A 23,330-nucleotide genomic window follows, 5' to 3' on the forward strand; every position below is an offset into this window, starting at 1 on the left:
CTTCTTCTTCTTCTTCTTCTTCTTCTCTCTCTCTCTCTCTCTCTCTCTCTCTCTCTCTCTCTCTCTCTCTCTCTCGCTCTGTTACTCTCATTTATCCTCTTAATCCCTCTCTCGCCCTGTCTTTCCATTGTATTCTTGTTCTCCCTTTGTCTGCCCCCCTCCCCTCCCCCTCCTCTCTCTCTCTCTTTCTCTCTCTTTCTCTCTCTCTCTCTCTCTCTCTCTCTCTCTCTCCCTCTCTCTCTCTCTCCCTCGCTCTCTCTATTTTTTCTTCTCATCTCTTCTCTTTCTCTCTTCATCTCAATCCAAACACTTTCTCTTCCCACACTTATTCAAAACTGCGTTCATGCTCAATTTCACGGAATATTATCTTGATCGTAATAATAATATAAATATGTATTTTTACAGCATCGCAGTCGCCATCTTCAAACATTACCTCTCAAACAGGCGAGTTCGATACTTCTCATCATAACTTACCGTATTCGCAAAAATTAACAACCGCGAGATTTTATTTAGAACAATATCCACTAAATTGCAAAGGTTCAACAGCAACACTTATAATGCAGAACGAGACATTTTGAGGCCTGTAGGGCATATAGCCATTTTTTCTCGACACTAATTATAATGTCGAAATAGAGCTTTTCCAGGGACCCACTTTTGCGCTACCTATAGATCGTATGCGCTTGGTTAAGAGCTCACAACATTGCCATCCGGAAATATAACGAATCAACACACAAAACTATGTGTAACCTTGAACGTAATTATAGTCTGGTTAATGCAGGTTAGTGAGAATTACTCATAAACATTGATGACAAAAAACAATAACAAAGCCCAAAGTGACGTCATCTTGGTTCTATCTACAGATAGAACGAAGTTGACGTCACTCAGACTATAGATAGAATAAAGTTGATGTCACCGTAGCCGTCGTTAACATATAGATAGAATGCGCTTGGCCAAGGAGTTCACAACATTGCCATCCGGAAGTGTAACGGACGAACACACAACTTTGTGCAACCATGAACTTTTATAGTCTGGTTTATACAGTTTAGTGAGAACAACTCACAAACGCGGATGGCAAAAACAATAACAAAGGCCTGAGTGACGTCATCTTCGAACTATCTATATAGCCTGACACTAGAACCCTCAAGGACTGGCAGTTTGACGTCATTTTTTAAGTTTGTGTAACGTCTAATGAGTTGTCGTTAGTAGAGCTCATGGAAACAAGTTTATTCATTGGTTGAACTATTGAATACAACTCAAGATTTGTTTTCTTTTGTGGCAAAAGACTGGCATTTTGACGTCATTTGTTTTACAACTTGCTTTCTGTCTTTGTCTTCGAATGAGATTACTTGGTTTTGTCCTGGCCATGTCCGGATACCCTGATTGAGAGGGAAACATTCAAATGCATAGTTAGTTTTTGGGAGATGATATTATTTTCCTTGTAAATCATCTCTCTGTCTAGCACTGAATTATGCTTTGTTTACATATTATTTATGATTTGTATACATTTGAGTGTATTCCCTCTTTGTTGGGACCTGTGCTTGTGTCTGGATGAGACTTTTCAGTGATCTCAAACTTAGTACTTTGATAGTGTGCTCTTGGAATCTACATCTTTCCTATTTGAATCAATTCCCCTTTGTCTTACCTTTTCTTGGATGCTTTATTGTAATTCTAGAACTTATTACTATCCCATCTTTTTCCTTTTTACTGGCGCTGATATGACCTTAATGTGTTGCAAGAGCCGTGTAACCAGTAAAAACATTAAAAACAAACACAAACTTTGTGTGTTGGTCCGTTATTCTTCCGGATCTGATCTTTTAACCAATCGCACACTATCTATAGATAGTATGCGCTTGGCTAAGAAGCTCATAACATTGCCATCCGGAAGTATAACGGACCAACACACAAAACTGTGTGTATCCATGAACGTTTATAGTCGGGTTAATACAGTTCAGTGAGCATTACTCATAAACGCGGAGTCCAAAAACAATAACAAAGACCTGAGTGACGTCATCTGCATACTATCTATATGGGATACGAAACAGGGACCGACAGGATTGAAGACGAGTGTCAGATAGAACGAAATTCACGTCACTTATCACGTTGTTTTTGTTTTTAGCCAACCATTTTTATGAGCAGTTCTCACTAAATTCTATCTATCAGACTATAAAGTTGGCGGATGTTATAAGGTTTTTTGGAAAATCGCATAGCATCAATAAACGATTCTGGATTCGAGCTTCGTTGAGGCCCGAGTTGTATCGTTGTCACTGCTCTCTTTATAAAAACGGTGGCGTCGAGGCCTAGCAGCACTTTGTCCTGTTTCGGAACAAATTCCATCTATGTTGAACATCGACAGTGCCCGGAAGGATGGCAATTATTGCACAACTCTGACATTGGCGTTGGCTCCTTGTGTAAGCCATTTGAAATACATTGTCCTAGGAAATGGTGGATATGACCGTAGCCATCGTTATGTTATAGCCTGACACTGAAATCCAAAAAGGACTGGCAGTTTGACGTCATTATTTGGTTTTTGCACCGCCTAGTGAGTTGTCGTTTGTAAAGCTCATGGAAACAAGTTATTTCATTGGTTAAACTATTGAATACAACTCACGATTTGTTTTCTTTTGTGGAAAATGACTGGCATTTTGACGACATTTTTTGGTCAGTGTCAGGCCATAACTTTACGAAGGCCACGATATGACATATTAAAAATGTTCTTTTTTCGTGTTCTTTTTCTCGCCCCTCATCCTCCTTCTCCTCTTCCTCCTCTTCATCATCATCATCATCATCATCATCATCATCATCATCATCATCATCATCATCATCATCATCATCATCTTCTTCTTCTTCTTCTTCTTCTTCTTCTTCTTCATCTTCTTCTTCTTTATTTAAAATATGTAATTTAATAAGTTCAGATTATTCATAATATTCATACCGACAACGTTGCAAATGATCCAGAGCAAAATACGTACATTCCGAATAGTCTGAAATGTATTTTCTTAATTCCTGAAAAGCTTTACACAAGCAGGTTAGGTGTTCAATACGTGGAAAGCATTGTGTGTGTGTGTGTGTGTGTGTGTGTGTGTGTGTGTGTTTGTGTTTGTTTGTGTGTGTGTGTGTGTGTATGTGTTGGAAAGGGGGGGGGGGGGATGAGTAAAGATGACTGCATTATTAAGATTTGATGGAGGAATCATTGATTTGATACCCGGATTTCCTTGTAAGTATATTATATGAATCCATGTCGTGTTGATCTATTCCGTATAAGACTGTTTTTGAATCTTGTGTACAACGTTGTTTTTCTAGGTCTCTCTCGTAGTTTATGATACCATAAGCATCCTGATTGCTTTATATGTGCATCTGTATAAATAGCCATTTGTAACACATACAATTGCAATGTTCTGTCAATTTTATTTCTCAACTGAATTACTATAATCAAGTATCAGATCCCATCATTTCTTATAAAATTAATTTGGGCTGTCTGTTGTGTTAAACTTGGTGACCTCTTGGAATGCAATTTTACATCTTGCAGACATTATTATTTTGATCTGACAATGATAAATCCTTGGTGGTTTGAATGTTTAGACTTTTTCAGCATTTTGTCACGTACGCTGTAGTTACACTTTATAAGCTTAGCTTTATTTGTATTTTTCAAAACCTGGTATTTATCTTCTTTTTTTTTTAAATCCATTTTTCATTTCATTTCCCATTGTTGCAAACTACCAAAGAGTTTATTTGAAAAGTATATTATCTATCCTTTTCATCATTTACACACTCACATTAGAAATTATCTCTTCTAATAATCTTAACTTTATAACTGAAATTACAAGGTTAAAAATGTCGTTGATATATCTTACTCACCTGTGATATAATCCTGATCTTCCTGTATTTTGATTGACTCCACTTCAATTATTTTCATCGAGTCCGTTGAAGAAAATGGATTTTAAGCCAATTTAATGACACTAGATACTGAAATTCCGTAATTAAGTTTTATCAACAGTCCATTTGAGTCTATACTTTTTCATCAACTTAAGAAACTTGGATATTATTTGCACTTTGTATATTAATTAATTGAAACTCTTTTATGTACAAAACTTTGACATGTCAAACGAATGTTTATAAGAGAAACTGTACTACAATTCTTGATTATGATTTTTACATATTTGTGTTAGATACATATTTAATCATTTGAAACAGCGATATGTACCGAAAATTGTAAAGTTTACAATGAGAGTTATATAACTTTGAAAAATATTATCGATAAATTAAAGTTACAAAGAATATTTAATGAGTTGTAAATGGTATGATATGAGATATTTGAAGGTACTTGTGTTTTGTTTGTTTTTTATTTTTTTTTGTTGTTTTTTTTTTTTTTTTGTTTGGCATCGAAATAGTCATTGAAGTCTATCACCAACTGCTAATTACAACTCATATTCTACTAAAACAATGCTGGACAGTTTTCATTTTCTAAATGAATGTCATCATGCTACTAAAACAGAACGCCTACAGAAGAAATGTAGCCCTTCAGAGCCATCAGGCTCATGGAGTCGGAGTTTATCCCGGTTTCTATAGCGTGAACAAAATGACCAATCGTGATGTCAGATATTTCAAAAACTGTTTCGCTATGTGGGTCACTTTGCACACATTTTGCACACAATGACCACGAGTTGCTGATCTACGTACCTCTCAATGCTTCATTTCCCTACCCCCCCCCCCACCCCCCGCGGGGCCATGAAGGCTATAATGTCTCAATAGAGTGTTACGTCAGCATAAATCCAAAACTCAAAATTGACTTTAGTAAAAAAAACAAAAAAGAAAAGAAAAAGAAAAAAGTAGTCCTACCAATTGAGCTACCGGGACCCCCAAAATTGACTCTGAATTATTAAATTTTACACCACTAAATGGTTTGATTCATTGTGAGGAATTAATGCAGTTTCTAAACTACTTAATTAAGTCTCAAATTTTGTATTCATAACTGTTTTCATTTTACATAACATTAATGGGAATTGAAGGGTCGCATATCATCCTGTACATGTCCTGGCAGAGGTCCCGATAGCACAGTTGGTAGATCACTCGCTTCATACGCAAAGACACCAAGACCAATCCCAGTCTAGTCGAAATTTTTTTTCTTTCTGACCCCCTGGCCCAGTGAATGGGGAGCTGGTTCTGCTAGATTTAGCGGAAAGTATTTTGTGATGGACTAGCGTCTTACCCAAGGGATAGCAAACATTAGACTTGATTGCTATAATTTTACTTTTTTTAAGGGTATAAAAATCATCAAAAATCCGCCAGCCCCCCCCCCCCACCCCCCGCCATACGATGCAAAAAATCCGCCAATTTAGCGGAAAATCTGCCAACCTGGCAACACTGCTTGTTTGCACGACAATGATAATATATATTATTTATATATATTTTTATCTCATGCCAACGTGCATTTCTCATAATATTATGAATGGAAGGTGGAAGCGAATATCACTGGGTATTTCGTAACGGGAAAATGTGGCTGCTTAATCGAGATTTAAAGATTGTGCACGGACTTGTAGTGTGTCGTTTGTAATCAGCATGAATAAAATGAATTGAAACTCGCAAGTGAGCAATTTTCAGAAAATCAAATTTTATTATTAAGTGAAATACATTTAGTGAAATTATATGGCTATTGACCAACGCGCACTTATGATATTAAGTGCATTTATGTTGGGTTTTTTTATTTTTTATTTTTTTATTTTTTTTTTTTTTGGTAATTTGCTTTTGTTATTTAACCTGCAAATAACTAAAAAGTCGATTTTCTCAAAACTTGGTTTTTACACTCCCCCTACTTCAAACGGTCATAGTTGGGCAATGAATAATCAGAATTTTATAAATTTGGTATCAAAATTGGATTCAATAGTCTGATGTCACGCGCCCGGCAACGGCGGCCATCTTGGTTCTAAACAAAGAAAATCATTACTTTTTATTCTTCATGCTGGCTAGAACTTTTCATTCCCTTTTCGCATGCCATGTGATCAGAATGTGTAAAAGTCAAAACATGATCTACTTTATGGGGTTTTTTCCTCTGGAAACGCTGTTATGCTCGCCGGAGAAATATTTCATACGGGCGTTCGCCATTGTTCCGATAGTTTAGAGCCAGTGTTACTAAGTTACCATGCGTCATTAGGAAGGAAGTGACGTTATGACTACTGAATCCTTTGAAAAATCCGACTTAATACCGTTTCGAGGCGAAGGGTCACAAATGCTATCAATTGTTTTTGTTTTTTTAAACGTCGTATACCAGTGTAAGATAGAGCAGGGTATTAACGATAAGATAATCAACCCCAATTGAAGACCGAATCACTGATTTTCTGACTGTTGGACTAGATATACTCGTGTGCAACGTTTCTGTGTTTACAAAAAATGAATTAACTAAAAGTTTTACAATAATATTGTAAAACTTTTATAGCCTTATTGGTTTAATTCTGCAACTAGTGGACACAAAAGACAGGCGGGGAAAACAACACTATTGGTTTGTGATTAGTGAAATTCTTTCCTGGGTTAACCGGACACCATGGACAAGGGAGTGTACGTCATTCTGGTCAGTACTCACTGTATTACATAATATCACGTCAAATCTGATTTTAAGCAGATCAGCAGTAACATTTTTGTCGGCTCTGAAAAAAAAACCCAACCCATTAAAAAAAAATCTTGTCGAGAGAACTCGTCCTTCAAATAGCGATTGATTAAAATGACCCTCTTATTATCAAAAGCTCTCAAACCTGGGGCTTGTTTCTCAAACTTGGAACTTCCTCGAAGTCCCAGGTTTGAGTGCTTTGATTAAATTATTTTCATTTTACTCTATCGACATTTGGACGAATTTTTGGCAAAAAATGTTTTAATGTGATTATTTTTCCAGACTACGACAAACTTCTCTATCAAACATCGGTAATGGCTCTGAGGGATTATTGACAAGAGATGGAATGACTTGGAAATGAAACAAATGACAATTTGACAGGGAATGGAATGACTTGGAAATGAAACAAATGACAATTTGACAGGGAATGGAATGACTTGGAAATGAAACAAATGACAATTTGACAGGGAATGGAATGACTTGGAAATGAAACAAATGACAATTTGACAAGAGATGGAATGACTTGGAAATGAAACAATTTCAATTTCTTGTTTCTGCTAATATTACATCGATCTCAGGCTTCAGGCAGCTTCTTTGGATCTCTATCATATTTTTTTGTTTGTGGCAACACATTCAAACTTTGCGAGTTCATTTCTGTTCTGATTTTCTCTCTCGTGGAGACAACATCATCCTGATCATTATCTATGTTCTAGCCGACGTGTAGTTATTTGCAAATATGGTTTCTTGGTTTTTGTTTGTTTGTGGTTGTTGTTTTGTTTTGTTTTTTTTTGCTGTTTTTGTTTTTGTTTGTTTGTTGTTGTAAATATATGGACACGTCGGTTCGAATCTATTCTGTGTGCCATCCTCCCGCTGTGAAATGTGTTTGAAGAGAAAAAAAAATTGAGCGATCGGTGCTGTATCTACATTGCTTTCTATTTTTGTTTAGAACCGACCGGTTGGTAGCTAAGTGGACGTGACGTCATTTTGTTAAACACTATTGGAAGTTTAGATGACAAATCAGGACGTGATTTGTTTTGATCGACAGACAAATATCTAATGGAATTAAGAGTACCTAGTAACTCGACTCTTTTTAAAAATTGTTTTTTAGACTGCCAGCTGGGTTGATTAGTTCTCCGTAAATTCTATCAATCAAATTATAAACTTTTAAGGTTACACATACTTGTGTGTCTTGGTACGATTCATCTGATGGGTAGAGCTTGTGAGCATTTTACCTAAATGCATATCATCAAATCGCACAACTAAATAGACTTTTATCTTTATAGCATTTTTATCATATTTTATTAACGAGTGTATTTCGTTGTGACATTTTTAAAATGGAATCGCCGAGCCTGCAATTGTAATGAAAAGACTTGGCCATGCGAATCTCAGTTTCTGAAGATAACGCAATGAAAACTAATATTATGAAGATGACTGACCACTGTAACAAACGATGTTAAACGCAGTCCAGACATCATGTTCTGTTGGCTCGGAGGTGAAAGGCTTATGAGTCAGATTAAATCATCCGTAACGCATTAGCTACCCATTTTCTGTATACACAAACACTTATGTGCTCGCGCAGACACAGAAAAATATGTTTTAAAAAATCTACGTTGTGGGCATTATTGAATGAATTAGGATAATGTATTCCTACGCCGTCACAATGAGGTCATGGTCAACTTTGTGACGTCAATTGTGACATTAGGGGGAATTAAATGAATATGTATGATATAGAACAGTAAAGTTGCTGCCCCAAACGTAAACAAAGGTCGAGAAGCACATGGCAAACCACATGTTCCTGTCTTGACAGCTCACGTTCCAATGTAAATAATAGAAAGAAAATAACCTTTAAAATTTGGCTGTTAGGTGGCAAAAGAAACACATATTCATAAATACTCGATCATGCATCAAATAATGTCTAGATATGGATATTTTATGGAACAAAAGGTAAAATTTATCAAAAGTTACGTCTATCTATTTTTAGACCAGAGCAAATTATTGCGCTGGTATGAACAAAACGAGAATTATTCGGAGCCTGATTTTCATAATAATTTAGTCTTATATTATTATTTCTGCAACTGTTAGATTTTATGTAAACATATTTTCAATACTGAAAGTGTATTGCCTACAACTCAAACTACAAAATTGGGAGACCTATATTGTGCGTAAGTTATTCCGGTCCCTAACGGAAATCACTAGCAACTTGTTATTGTTTACGTTTGGGGCAGCAAACTTTACTGTTCTATCGAAAGAAAGGTATCACTAGGATATCTAAGTGTGTGAGTATAACACACACACACACACACACACACAAATTATATATACATATATATATATATATATATATATATATATAAAGAGAGAGAGAGAGAGAGAGAGAGAGAGAGAGATGTGTGTGTATAATATATTATATATATATATATATATATTATATATATATATATATATATATAAATAACATACATATATATATATATATATATATATATATATATATAGAGAGAGAGAGAGAGAGAGAGAGAGAGAGAGAGAGAGAGAGTGTGTGTGTATAATACACACACACACACACATATATATATATATATTATATATAATATATACATATGAATATATTATAGATATTTATAAAATATTTCAAGTATGATTATGATCAACTTCTACAATATTGTTTCTCTCATCAGAAAGTAAATTATATACTCGTATATGAAATATTTTATAAATAGCTCCGTTTATCATGAAATAGTTTATACATAACTCCTTGTATCATGAAATATTTTATAAATAGCTCCTTTTATCAATGAAATATTTTATATATAGCTCCTTTTATCAAAAAGTTGAGCACTATTATTTCATGGTTTTTGTTTTTATAATATATATATATATATATATATATATATATATATATATATATATATATATATATATATTATATATATATATCCGAGTATATATATGTATGTGTGTGTGTGTGTGTGTGTGTGTGTCTGCGAGCGCATGAGAGTGCGGGAGAGACTGTGCGTGTGTGTTTTTGTCTATGTACGTATTGTCTCAATCCAATGAAATAAAAACAATAAGACCAAGAGGCTCGTTGATGCATGATAAATTAACAGGGACAGTTGATATATAAAGAATAAGTGTTTAATAAGTGCGTAGCTACTCGTATATTACAAAGAAAACAAAACCCAACAAAAACCCTTCAAAATTCTGTCCTTATAAATGAAAGCCGAACAGGCTTCAAGTGTCAGACTAAAATTAAACTTTTGACCTTAAATCCTAGTTTTCCCAGCGACCTATGATATTAAATGCTAACATAGAAATTTGTCAACAAAAAATGACGGCAATAGGGTTCAACAGTCGTGACGTCACTTCCCTCGGAATGACGCAGTAGTTTAGTAACTGGTTCTAAACTATCGGAACAATGGCGGACGCCCTTATGAAATATATCTCCGGCGAGTGTATCCATTATAAATATGATTATGTTTTGACTTTTCTACATTCTGATCACATGATATGAGAAAAATTTGTAGCCAGCATGAAGAATAAAAAGTACCGATTTTCTTGGTTTAGAACAAAGCTGCTCGTTGCTGGGCGGATGTGACATCAGACTATTGAATCAAATTAATAGGAAATTGACAGATTCGCTTGAAAAAAAAATACGACGAGAAAGAATGATGCAGACTAAATCTATCCTGTTAATATTTTTAATGGCTTAGAAAAACTATTAAAATTATACGGAACGTCGAATGCTTACGTCTTTGTGTGTAGACACTGGATGGAAAATTGACTCCGATTATGATTTGAGTTGGAGTATGTCAAGTAGTAAGAGATAGCTGTTTCTCTTCTGAAGAAAAGAAGAGACGATCAGAAACAGTCAAAAGTGACACTGCTGTGCCGCTATTATGTAGACTGACTAAGCACCTTGTAAGTACGTCTGATAAAATACTTCAAAATTCATTTCAAACAAAAGCCGTCTAACTTCAAGGCTCAGACTAAGATTAGCCTTTGAAATTAAACCCTAGTTATCCCAGCAACATGGGACTGGCAGCAAACATAAAGAAGTGTTACCAAGTGTTACCAAGTTCCATCAATCGTTAACAAAATAAATATTGGCCATTGTATGGGGATTGGGAGCTTTACTTTACTTAGCTTGAGAAGAAAAATACGGCGGAGAGACTGATGGAAACAACAACAAAAAAATCTTACTTTTCTTCCGAAAGGAAGCTCAACGAAAGAAGATGACACAGACTAGAGTTGTTCTGACAATATTGTCTCCGGCTTTTAAAACATCTTGAAAATTATGTAGCAGATTTGAAGCATTTTTTTTTTTTTTTGCGTCGGATAACGATTCATGTAACTTCTCGATTGAGAATCAAAGATCAGTGTGGAAATACCCTACTCTACTTCTCTCGATCACATGACTAGATTCGTCATTGGCAGATTGCAATTAAGTGAAATGACTTGAAAAGAAAAAACAAAACTGAACAAAGTCGAAAGCAGGATGCGGCGGCGATGAACTCTGCATTTTAAAAGTATGAATATCGATTTCATACCAGCCGATTTGATCAAAACACACTTTTAAGCTAAAGCCCACGGAGTATCTCTGACTAGAAAAATATCAAGAGCCAATGATTTTGTATTTTAGTAATTTGCTTCACCTAGATAGGCTTAAGACGATAATGTTGGGTTTGTTTTTCTTTATCACGCATTACCTTCTCTGGAAACGCTAAATGAGAGCAAACTCAGGACTTTTTCACTTCAGATTTGTGGCAGAGGCGGTTGCCGAGAGTCACAGTCACACAAACAGATAGAAAGGCAAATAGGAGACTGGGATTTTTTTAATGTAAGAAAAAGAACTTTGTAAAGAGGTGCTTCTTTGAGTGTCCACTCTTCAGGCTATTTTAATTTTTTTTAACTTGTTTTTTAAAAAATGAATATGGACATCTATAATATTGTTCCGTTCCATTCAAGTGTGAATTTTTGGGGTGACGACGAAACCTTAAAAAACTTTTTGTTATTACTTGAATTCTCACAATATTTATTACGTCAATAAAATAAAAGTAAACCCTCCCCCTGCCCCCACCGATTGTTTTTGTCAGAGTATGACAGAGCATTTCACACCAAATACTGACAATGACTAGACATTCTAATCACAATAAGGCACATTTAGTGGATATTGCGCTTATAAAGGTTGTTGCTGTTTTAGTCTTGTGGTCGGGCTCTATCTGATTTCTTATCAATCTTTCCTTCAAGAGTTTCCATTTCTTTATAATTAATTGACGACTTATTATATGTCAAATATATTTAAGAAGTCTGAAAAATGCGCTAGGCCTACCTACCAATCTGTGTTAAAATCAAAGCCGTTTAAACGCCATTTCCGGTTGGAGAAATTTGTAAACATTGCTTACAAAGAAAAAAAAATCAGGACAAACATCTTCTGACTTTCAAAGTAGCCTTAATGCTTTAAAACCTAAACCATGATTAATCCTCTTACGAATACTATACTAATTCCCTCTCTAGTCAGTAAGCCACTTAATTCACTTAACGACTCAATCAGCCGGACTGTTGGTGACATTGCGGTAGGTAGGTAGGTCACTCGTTTTTGAGTTGAAAGACTGTGAGTTCGAACAAATATTGGTCGAACTTGAGATGTAAAAGTTTCTGTTCAAAAATAGTTTCTATACCAGATAAAATGAAATGATACAGCTTCGGGGCCGAGCAAAGCACTAGTCAATGAATGTTTCGGGACCAGAACTCTTCCTCGGATTTTTAACCAAAAAAAAAATATTGAAAAGGGGAATACTCTTGTAATGGTCGGTGATGTCTTTGATTTATCACAAGGTACAAAATGAAAAATTAATAACGACACACACACACACACACACTCACAAACACACACACACACACACACACACACACTTTTAAAAAATAGCAAAGGATAGCAAAAAATTGGTTCTGACAGGCTCCGAAATTAACCCAGCCAATTTGCACTTCATACATGTTTTTAAACAACTAGAAAAAAAAACGAGATGTAAACACAATTTGGCTCATTAACCTGTCTTTCAAAAACAAATTCGTTTGGTTGTTTGTTTGTTTGTTTCTTTTGTTTCTGTTTTTCTTCTCCTATCCTTTTTCTGGCATGTGTGTGTGTGTGTGTGTGTGTGTGTGAGTGTGTGTTTGAGGATGGGGGTAAGGGGCGGCGGGAGGTAAATTAAGCACCTGATAAATGCAAAGAAAACACCATCATCAATTGAGTGTTTCATACTCGCGGATAATCAATGATAACATTAAATGTGGCAAACGAAGTAGATTTATTCCTCAATACTAACTGAACGAGCGGCTCACACCCTGAGGCGTGTTATTCACAAACCGTGCAGTACCGTTCACTGACAAAATACGTTTCTTTTTGTTTTTGATTTTATATCAGTATATAGTTTAGACAGAAAATAATTTCACTCCAATTATTGGCTGATTAAGATGACCATCGTCTTATCAAACAATCTTAAATGTGAGACTTCTTAAGAACCCTTTTAATGTCTTTATGTTTTACTATGCTTTGAAAAGTTCGGTACGATTTATACTTGTTTGCAGGTCTGATAACCCAAATTGTAATGGCTTCATTGTTGTGATGGAAATACTCTCTAACAAACGTTTAAACAATCCTAAAATTATTGTTATTAGACCTGCAAATAATATATGTACGTAGGTCTGGAGTCATCAAAATCGATCGATAATTGAAGTAAATCGATGTGGGGTTGTTTTTGTTTTGTTTTTATTTTTAATTGAGGGGGGGGGGGGGGGGGGGGCCAATTTTTTTGATACTGTGTTTTGTCAGTGTAAGGCAGAGCAAACTTGCGTCTCGGCCATAAGTCCAAAGTAGGAAGAAGACCCGTTAACTCATACAATGGGGTGAAGGGTTGAAATGGAAAATCCGGAATCGATTTATATTTTTGTGCATTTTGATCATTATTGAATTCGTTCTTTCTATTCCTGTGCAGACCTATTCGGCTTAGCAGCTTCCTGAGAGTATCAATATTACAATTCATTCAAATTGTTTTAACTTTTTTTAACCGGCATCTAATTCTCGAATTCAATCAAAATGGTTGAAATAAAGGTAAGATATGTGATTAATAAACCTTATAAGAATATGTGCCATTTCAAACCACCATGGTATTAATCCTTTTGGTTTAAATGTTATTCTTCCATCCGGAAGAAAAGACGTCAACACTTTCTTCGGAAATTAAAGAATACAAGGACATGTAAAGGAATGTTTTTCTATCACAGATGAATTACCACATAATTCAAAATCGTCAAAAATGCATTCTGGAATTGACAAAGATGTGTGTGAGTTGTTCGCTTCTTTCTTTGAAAACAAAATTCTAACATTAGAGAAGCTTTAAATAAATTGTCATGCTTTTGAAGATGAACGATTTGCGTGCACTGAATTCAATCAATTTTCTCTACTGTCAGCAAATCAGTCCATCAAAATCATGTGAACTCGATCCCATTCCCACAGGGCTATTAAAAGAATGTTCGGATGACTTATTACCCTATATAACTGATATAATCAACCATTCGCTGCTCAAAGGTACGATACCGAGCATATTCAAAGAGGCCATTGTTAAAACTTTATTAAAAATCCTGAACTCAATATCAACGAAAAAATTATCGTCCAGACTCGAACTTGCATTTTCTCTCCAAATGTTAGAAAAAGTGGCCTTGAAACAATCGTTAGATCACATTGAAGCAAATAATATGAGAGTCATTCCATTCGGCATACCCATACGATACAGTACCGAAACTGCAATTTTAATAATAACAGATGATTTGCTACTTGAAATAGACAACAGGAATTGTCGTCCCCGTCCTTCTTGATTTATAGCTGCCTTCGACACGATCGGCCATAACGCCCTTGTTGATCGATTTCAAAATAGTTTTTGAATTAAAAGGAACACCTTAAACTGGATTCATTCTTATCTTACATGTTACATACTGAGAGTGAAAGTAAAATAAATTATTTTTTTATTATTTTATTATTTATATTCTAAATATGGGGTACCGCAAGATTCTGTATTAGGACCTATCCTCTTTACATTATATACGCAACCTCTTGCCAAAATTTAAAGAACATACAACATCGATTACCATCTATACACAAACATGTATGACACCTGAACAAAATGACCTAAGTCGGTTACCATCGAAAAGTGCTTATATTATTTAAAAATTGGATGACAACAAATAAGTTAAAGTTGAATGATGAAAAGACTGAAAATGTCATTTTTTGCCATCTCAATTTTACAAAATTATTGAAAATATTAAATGTAGCATAATTGTCTCGAATGAGCAAAGTTCAACCACTGTTAAAAATCTCGGCATCTTCATGGATGAAAATATGACATTAGACCGGCACATAAATTATCTTTCTCAATGCCTAAATTTCCAACTTAATTGGTAAAATTAGAAACTACATAAATACAGATGTGACAAAAAAACCTTAATTAAATCATTGGTTCTTTCAAAACTTGACTATTGTAACCCTTTCTTTTTTAACGTCACCAGCGAGAGAATATTCAGGCTGAGAAGAATAAAAAAACAGTGCTACAAAATTAGTTCTTAAGCGCAGCAAGAAACATCATATGTCACATCTGCTAAAAGAGCTTCATTGGCTTCCTGTTAAGGAGCGAATATAAAAAGTTCTGGAATTGTGTTTCAAATGTCTCAACACATGTCAACCAACTTATATTTACGACAAACTGCAAACATTTACACCAACCCACCTTCGTTCGTCATCCGATGGGAAATTGCTTGTTACTTAGGGAAAGGGCTCTTACGAGTAATGTGGAGTTGGTTCTTTTCCTAGAAACGCCCTAACCCTCTGGATCAAACTTCCTAAACAATTACGGCATTGTTCATCAGAAGCATTTTTTTAAAAATTTCTAAAGGGAAAATAAATTATGATGAGATGAATTCGATCTCGCTGTTAAACTGATCATATCATAGGCGTTCTGATATCATTTTTAAATTGGCTTTATGACAACACCTAGAATATTATTATTCTTCACTCAATTTGAAAATGATGCGCATTTGTGAATAGACTAAAGCTTGACGCTCATTAGATACCACGACGTCACAGTTAAGAATTTAACCAGTTATCTACCGTACTCTGGAAAGACACGTATTTTAAAAATTTGTCAGAACACTCGTGAGAGCACGAAGAAACGATGTCTATGTTTGCTAGGGCATTATGATCGGTCATTTGACGTATCTGGCCAGTTTGTTGTCAAATTTCTTTAGGCCCACTTATAGACCTTATTAGGACTGAACCGATTTTGATCGTTGATGGTTCAAAAGTTTCATCTCGATCTACTTACGTTAATTTCCACAATAAGTAAAATAGACGAGTTCTTGCTCGTAATAGCCTTTATTTCTCCGCGAATATTGCTGGTTTTCCACTAGTGTGTGTGTGTGTGTGTGTGTGTGTGTGTGTGTGTGCGCGCGCGCGCGCGTGTGTTTTACTTGTAACCAAATCTAAAAGGAAAAGCCATCTCCTTTCGCAGTAGTACTGCCAGTAGTGATTTCCTCTATTCGCGGTAGTACTGCAAATAATGATTTCCTCTATTCGTTGTAGTACTGCGAATAGTAAATAGCGTTCGTTTTCGTTATTCGCAGTAGTACTGCAAATAGATATCATTCAATTCAATCATTCGCTCTGTATTGCAGTGTACCTAGTAGCCTACGACCCTAGAGCTTTATTGTGTAGAGGATTGGCCCAAAATATAAATAAACTACATTATTATAATCATCATTATTATTATTATTATTATTATTATTATTATTATTATTATTATTATTATTATTATTATTATTATTATTATTATTATTATTATTATGCGTTTCGTTTACGATGACGATGTGTCTGTTGTTGTGTAGTGATGGTGGTGTTGATGTGGTGGTTGTGATTGTAGTCGTGGTGTTGATGATTTAGTATTGGTAGTGATGATGTAATGGTGGTGGCAGTTGCTGTAGTTTTGATAACGATGTGGTAGCTGTGGTAGTGGTAGTAATGATGATGATGGCTGTGGTTGTAGTAGTGGCGGTGGTAGCGACGATGACAAGGAGGGGGATGATGATGTAAAGGTGGTGGTGGTTGCTTTTGTATTGATACGATGTGGAGGTTGCTGTGGTAGTAGTAGTAGTAGTAGTAGTAGTAGTAGTAGTAGTAGTAGTAGTAGTAGTAGTAGTAGTAGTAGTAATGATGATGTGGTGGTGGCTGTAGTAGTAGAGGTAGTTTATTGATGGTAACTTCTATTATTTGCGGGAGCACTGAGTTATGAGTCATGAGCAACGAGAGAATTCTAGAACTTAACAAAAATATATTTAACTAACAGAAAATAATACAGTAAATGGGGACGGAACTGTTGCCATTAAAGTAATCTCACAGATAAGCTGATAGATTGGATTGGGGTAACAAAAACAAAACAAAACACGATCGTGTCAAGTTTCAGACTTGAAGGAAAAGTTAAAACGTTCAAAATCTCAATTCTAAGTCACACAAAATGTTTCAATCATCCCTCCGTTTCTTTCCTTCTCAAACTAACACACTCTCATTCAACTTCAAGCCATGCAATACTCCATTATGAACAGAAAATAAAGTGTTCAGTGAGGGAACAAAGACTAATTTTCAGAGATGGGAGAGCGCTTCTACTACTGCAATTAGTGATTATGCCGTGAAATCACTATTCGCACTAGCGACAGTAGCGAATAAGCACTTCGAATTTAAAACCACGAAATAAAAAGAAAAAAAGATTAAGAATGATATGATTAAACATTGGCATAAGGCAAAAATACCTATGACAAAACATTTCAACATTTAGACTTGTAACCTATATAATCCAACCTCAAGGAGGTCATTTAAAAAACACCCACATTGCTCTTACCATTATTATCGGTGTTCGTATACCATTTGTTTTGCTGTCATTTGGCTGGGTGATGGTGTCTTTATTTTTGTTTATTGTTTTTTTTTTCTTTTGTATTTGTGTTTGTTTATTCTGTTTGTTTATTTTGTTTGTTTTTTTTTTTTAAATTTGCTTATTTCATTTTTTTCTTGTATATTATTTTTTTAATTTGATTTTTAAAACAAAATATAAAGAAATGCTTCGTCTCTAATATTATCAGTATTCGCATGCCATTTGCTCTGTTGTTTTATATTTTGAGGTCATTAAAAAAAAAACCCACATTGCTCTTACCATTATTATTGGTGTTCACATACCATTCATTTGTTTTGCTGGCATTTGGCTGGGTGATGGTATCTTTTTTGTGTTTGTTATTTGTTGTTCTTTTCTTTTGTATGTGTGTTAGTTTATTCTGTTTTTGATGTCGCTGCTTCTCTTTTTTAATTTGCTTATTTCATTTTTTTAAATATTATTTTTTAAATTTGATTTTTAAAACAAAACATAAAGTAATGCATCGTCTCTATTATTATCAGTATTCGCATGCCATTTGTTCTGCTGTTTGTATATTTTGTTGTTGGTTTTTTAAAATGTTTTTTAATTTTTAACAGTATAAATCTGCGTAGACCATTTAAATTATGTAATGTAAAACAATCAATTTTTTCACACCTCTCTTTTTCTCCCCGCCCATTCCCACGTCCTCTCTTACACAGCAATTAATATCCATCTTCCTTCATTTCTTGTCGACCTTGCTAAACCTAAACAAAGACCAACAATGCCCTGCTCCCGCCAGCGAACCTCTTTTGTTGACGCCATACATTCTTTCAAATCAAACCAGGCAAGCAATAAATCTGAGTAAAGTAAAGACTTCCTGCCTCGAGGATTTCGTTCCTCCAAGCCACTCAGGCTTCATCACCGTTGATCAACAACTGCGCAACCATATGTTTTTCTGGTACTTCCCTTCACCAACCAACGCATCTGCTCCACTACTCGTTTGGCTGAATGGCGGACCAGGCGTATCTTCAATTCAAGGACTCCTTTACCAAAGCGGGCCACTAAAGATTGAAGGCAGGAATTCCCAATATACTCAAAGGAAGGATACGTTTGTCGGTCCGTTTTCAGTGGTTTATATCGATAATCCTACAGGAATCGGATACAGCTACTCTGAAAGCGGAACACGCGGTTACCGATTCAGCCAAGACGAATACGGGCGAGATTTGCTTGAATTTATGAACCAATTCCTTGAGCTTTTCCCTCAATACAAAACGGACAATGAAGTATACATCGGAGGACAGTCGTATGCAGGTAAATACATCCCCGTGTTAGGATCATACATTCACGAAGCAATAAGAAATGGAACATCTACAATAAACCTGAAGGGAATTTATCTCGGGGGTCCACTTTTCGACCCAGAGACAAACTTTGAAGTTATCCACGATTTTTATTTTTGTCTTGGAATAATAGGCCATAAAACACTGCTAGAAAGCAAGAGGATAATTAGGGAGGATTTTAGATTATTTAAATCTGAAGCTCTTGAGAATGATTCCTTGAATCGTATTTCCATGACTGTATTCCCTAATACTTTACCCCGGGCAAACTCTCATGAAAATTACGCTGCTGGTGAAACTTATGACCAAGCTGCCTTGAATGAGTTCATGACGTCATGGAAAATTCGCAGTGCTCTTCACGTCGGAGTTAATACTCAGTTTACGGCCTTCAACGTTGACTATTTTTCAAACATGACGAATGATATTCGGACATCGTCAAAGGAAAGACTAGCATTGTTGATGGATAATTATAAAGTAATGATATATAATGGAGATTTTGATGTCATCACAAACACGCTCACTATAGAAGCTGGATTGATGAATATGAATTGGACAGGACGGAAAGATTACGAGGACGCTTTACGACTGCCTTGGGTATATGGAAATAAAGTGCTAGGATATTATTCCTCAGTGGGTCAATTTTGTCGCGTGATAGTCCATAGAGCAGGCCATCATATTGGAATGGACCAACCTTTATCAAATCTGATCTTAATGAAGCAGTTTATTGAACACGGATGCGTTTCTTGAGTCCAATCTTCGACAAATGTGAAATTCAGCCTCAAAATAGTAGTATGTCAGTTTGATTTATATGGCAAGATATTGAATTAAGAGTACAAAATATGAATCATGATGAAGGTTATATGACTTAATGAGATCAATAGGGATAGTTTATTGATATAATGTTTGAAATTATTTTTAATGAAACTCGTTGAGGAAAAACATATATATATAATTAGGAGGGGGGAGGGGTCCCTCATATTTATTTTGGTTAAACCGGGAAACGGGAAGACGTATTCAACGCTTTACTAGAATACGGACCGGTGTAATACGCCAAAATCACTCTATGCAACATGGACAAATACTGTTGTAGTCATTTTTGCAACGCGGAAAGCACTATCTGTAGGGATTATAGTACAGACCTTCACGCCAAAAACACTATTTCCGGCTACGCCAATTACACTATTATCCTCAAGCACAGATCTTTTCGCTAAATGTGTTCCATCATCTCAAAACGGTATTATGTTGGAATGAATGGGACCCCGAAAATTAGATTTAGAATGAGAATGATAAGAAATTTGATCTTTCAATTTTTCCAATATAAGAAATTCTATTCATTCTCCACCAAAGCGAATAGAAATTAACCCCAAGTGTCATAATTGTGGCTATAAATTCAAATTCCAGCAACTATCCTACCCCGACATAATACCGTTTTGAGACGGTGGGTCACTTATGAACTACTGTCCCGAAAAAAATACAAATACACTACCACTGCAATATGTAAGAATGTACAATCAGGCAAACTCGACTGTTTTCATTTTCTCAAGCCTAATTCACTATCATGCAAAATCCACTGTCGTTTGTGTGTATGTCTGTCGTTATTCACAAATTTATGGGTCTGTCTTTAATCACTTGTGATTATCAGTTTTGAGAGTTTTTGCCAAGATGAGGGTCATTTAAATCCGTTATTTGAAGGACGAGTTTTCTGGCCAAATTTTTAAATACGTCTTTCCAGGGAGCGGCGGTTAACTGGTTAAACGGGGACGAAGCAAAACTTGAAAATTAATATTTAAGTCCAAGTTGTTAAAATTGGGTTAAGTTCATTTGCTTACTACCAGATTGAGGAGGTGGGTTATATTTCTACATAATATTATGGGAATGTGACGCGGGAAATAGATTATATTATATTATTATTTAAACACATTCTATGTTTATCTCTGTGTCAGTGCTGGCAATATGCCCGGGGTATTTATTTCGCTCTTAATTTTAGTGGGCAAGAATATCGGTGCAAAATTTGTTCAGTTGAGCATGATAGGTGAGTCCTGCTGGTATTTTAAGTTGGGTTTTTTAAATGGATTTCTGATATGAATGCCATGCAAAAGGAGACAGAATTTCAATATTATTTTTTAGAAATAATTTTGTTCATATAAAATACATTATTGTATTAAAAAACAGCTTTTGTATGGTTTAGAATCTTTACATATTCGTATTGTATGTCATTGTTTATGTAAATATAAATTGCCCAATGTTGATGACGAGAAAATATATTTTAAAAGAAAACATAATAAGCGATTTCCTTTCAAAAGCTCGTTTATATAATAACATTGCTCCCTGTCTTAGCATTGTAGTGAGATTACTTGGTTTTGTTTCGGCCCTTGCCATAGTCCTTGGCTGAGAGAGAAACAGTTAACTGCTAATAATTATTTTTAAGAGATGATATTTTACCCTTAAAAATCATCTCTGTTATGTACTGATCGTTATATTTTTGCTTTGAACATATATTGTAACCATTTATTGAGTGTGTTCCTATTGGTGGCATCCTGTTCTGGTGTCTGGATGAAACCTTTAGGTGACATTGAACTAAGAACACTGATAGTATACTATTTGAATCTACTTCTGTTCCTTATTTGACCCAATCCCCATTGTTTTACTTTTCTTGTGTGCATATAATTGTAAATCTAGAACTTTTTGACTCTCTCATTTTCTTCCTTTTTCAACCAGTGTTTGTGGCCTAAACATGTTGCAAGTTAAACCCCTTTTAAAATATTCATAACATTGTAACATTAAGCATTATTTCTTTACCATGTGTGACGCTCTTTAATTAAAGCAACAGTTTGTTGTTTCACTTTCGCGACTTTGAATCGCAAAGGGCTGTATAACATCGATCTGAACCCAGCCCCATCAGTCTTGATAGAGAACAGAAACACACAAAACCCAGACGAGGAAGTGTCAACATTTAAATATTTGGGTATTTTGAAAATATCAAATTAAGAAATTAAGGAGCAGGCACCGGTGTAAGATAAAGACATGAACAAGTGTGTATGAAAGGTGTTGCCAGACAAAGCAAAAAAGAAAAATACAAGAAAATAAACATCCCAAAGAATCAGTCGACTGCTTTGTCTGGCACCTTTCATAATATTATTGTTATCAACACATTACTATACAATACTTAGTTTAGCCATACTATTTTAGTATAGATTATTTTCATAAGCAAAAATATAGATCATTTGCTTGGACAAAGAAATGTAATCCATACGTGAATATTTTTAAAAAGAGCATATTATAGCGCTTTGATTTAAATTTTGATGAAAAACTCTCTTTAAAATGGTCATTGGCATCATCAACATTATCATCATCATCATCATCATCATCATCATCATCATCATCATCACCACCATCAATATCATCATCATTGTCGTCGTCGTCGTCATTGTCGTCGTCATCATCATCATAATGATCATCATTATCGTTATCATCATCACCACCACCACCATCGTGGTCATCAGCACCATCGTCGTCCTGGTTAATAATATCATCATCATCATTATCATTATCATCATCATCATCATCTTCATCATCATCATCATCATCATAACGATTATAGTCATATTACTTGATAAAGAACTTACCAACATAAATTTTTTTTCGATGAATAATGTAACATGACATTGGATATTATTTGAATTTTTTATTCTAATTAATCGACTCTCGAATGTGTTAAGTTAGATATGTCAAATGAATGTAAATGGAAATAATGGTATTACGAATTTTGACAACGACACTTATTTGTGTATTCGACATTCAATACTCAATGTTATCAAATTAGCAATGAATGTTATTTATATAACTTTGATAAATGATATCTATGCAATCATAATCTAATGTTAAATTTGAAAATATTTGATATCATAATGCAATCATAATTCTAATTGTATATACTATGAATCATAATTAATGAAAAATACCTTAGATGGAAATCATTTATTTGAAATATTCTATTCAAAGTGTGTTTTCTCCATGTCGTTATTCTCACTCTGCTCTCGTATAAAATTATTTTTAAATAAAAAAAAAAGATTAAAAAAATAAATAAATAAAAAAAAATAAAATAAAAATAATATATATATATATATATATATATATATATATATATATATATATATATATATATATATATATATATATATATATATAGAATTGAATCGTGTTTGATAAAATATGGTACGAAAAGTGCTCGACATGCATATGGAGAATTATTGTTAAAATATACCACAAAGTTTTGGCACGTCTACATATGTTCAGGCTTAATTTGCCATCGTCAGGACTGAGTTGTTGTTACAACAACAACAGTCAACAAAACAACTCAGTCCTGACGATGGCAAATTAAGCCTGAAACATTAATGTAGACTGTCTCAAACATTGTGGTAAATATTTTAAATAATATATATATATATATATATATAT

General features: G+C 34.7%; 1 protein-coding gene across 2 annotated transcripts; it reads left to right on the forward strand.

Moving 5' to 3' along the window:
- The first annotated feature begins 5,437 nt into the window (after positions 1-5,437).
- On the forward strand, positions 5,438-22,846 carry LOC144972980 (putative serine carboxypeptidase CPVL). Of its 2 annotated transcripts, XM_078914877.1 has the most exons (3): positions 5,438-5,583; positions 6,266-6,562; positions 18,258-22,846. In XM_078914877.1, the coding sequence occupies exons 2-3, from the start codon at positions 6,536-6,538 to the stop codon at positions 19,617-19,619; spliced, it is 1,389 nt and encodes a 462-aa protein (XP_078771003.1). In that variant the 5' UTR covers positions 5,438-5,583; positions 6,266-6,535; the 3' UTR covers positions 19,620-22,846. The 2 variants fall into 2 exon arrangements, with proteins under 2 accessions (XP_078771003.1, XP_078771004.1); XM_078914878.1 differs by lacking the exons at positions 5,438-5,583; positions 6,266-6,562 and adding an exon at positions 13,471-13,706.
- The last annotated feature ends 484 nt before the right edge of the window (positions 22,847-23,330 follow it).

This window comes from Berghia stephanieae, chromosome 5 (assembly GCF_034508935.2).
Source record: "Berghia stephanieae isolate SIO BIC M18660-M18661 chromosome 5, UCSD_Bste_1.3, whole genome shotgun sequence".
NCBI lineage: Eukaryota > Metazoa > Mollusca > Gastropoda > Nudibranchia > Aeolidiidae > Berghia > Berghia stephanieae.

Coding starts and splice junctions, on each gene's coding strand:
- LOC144972980 (XM_078914877.1), top strand. CDS start 6,536: ATGGACAAGGGAGTGTACGTCATTCTG. Junction 6,563..18,257: donor AGGGAGTGTACGTCATTCTG/GTCAGTACTCAC, acceptor TCTCTTACACAG/CAATTAATATCCATCTTCCT.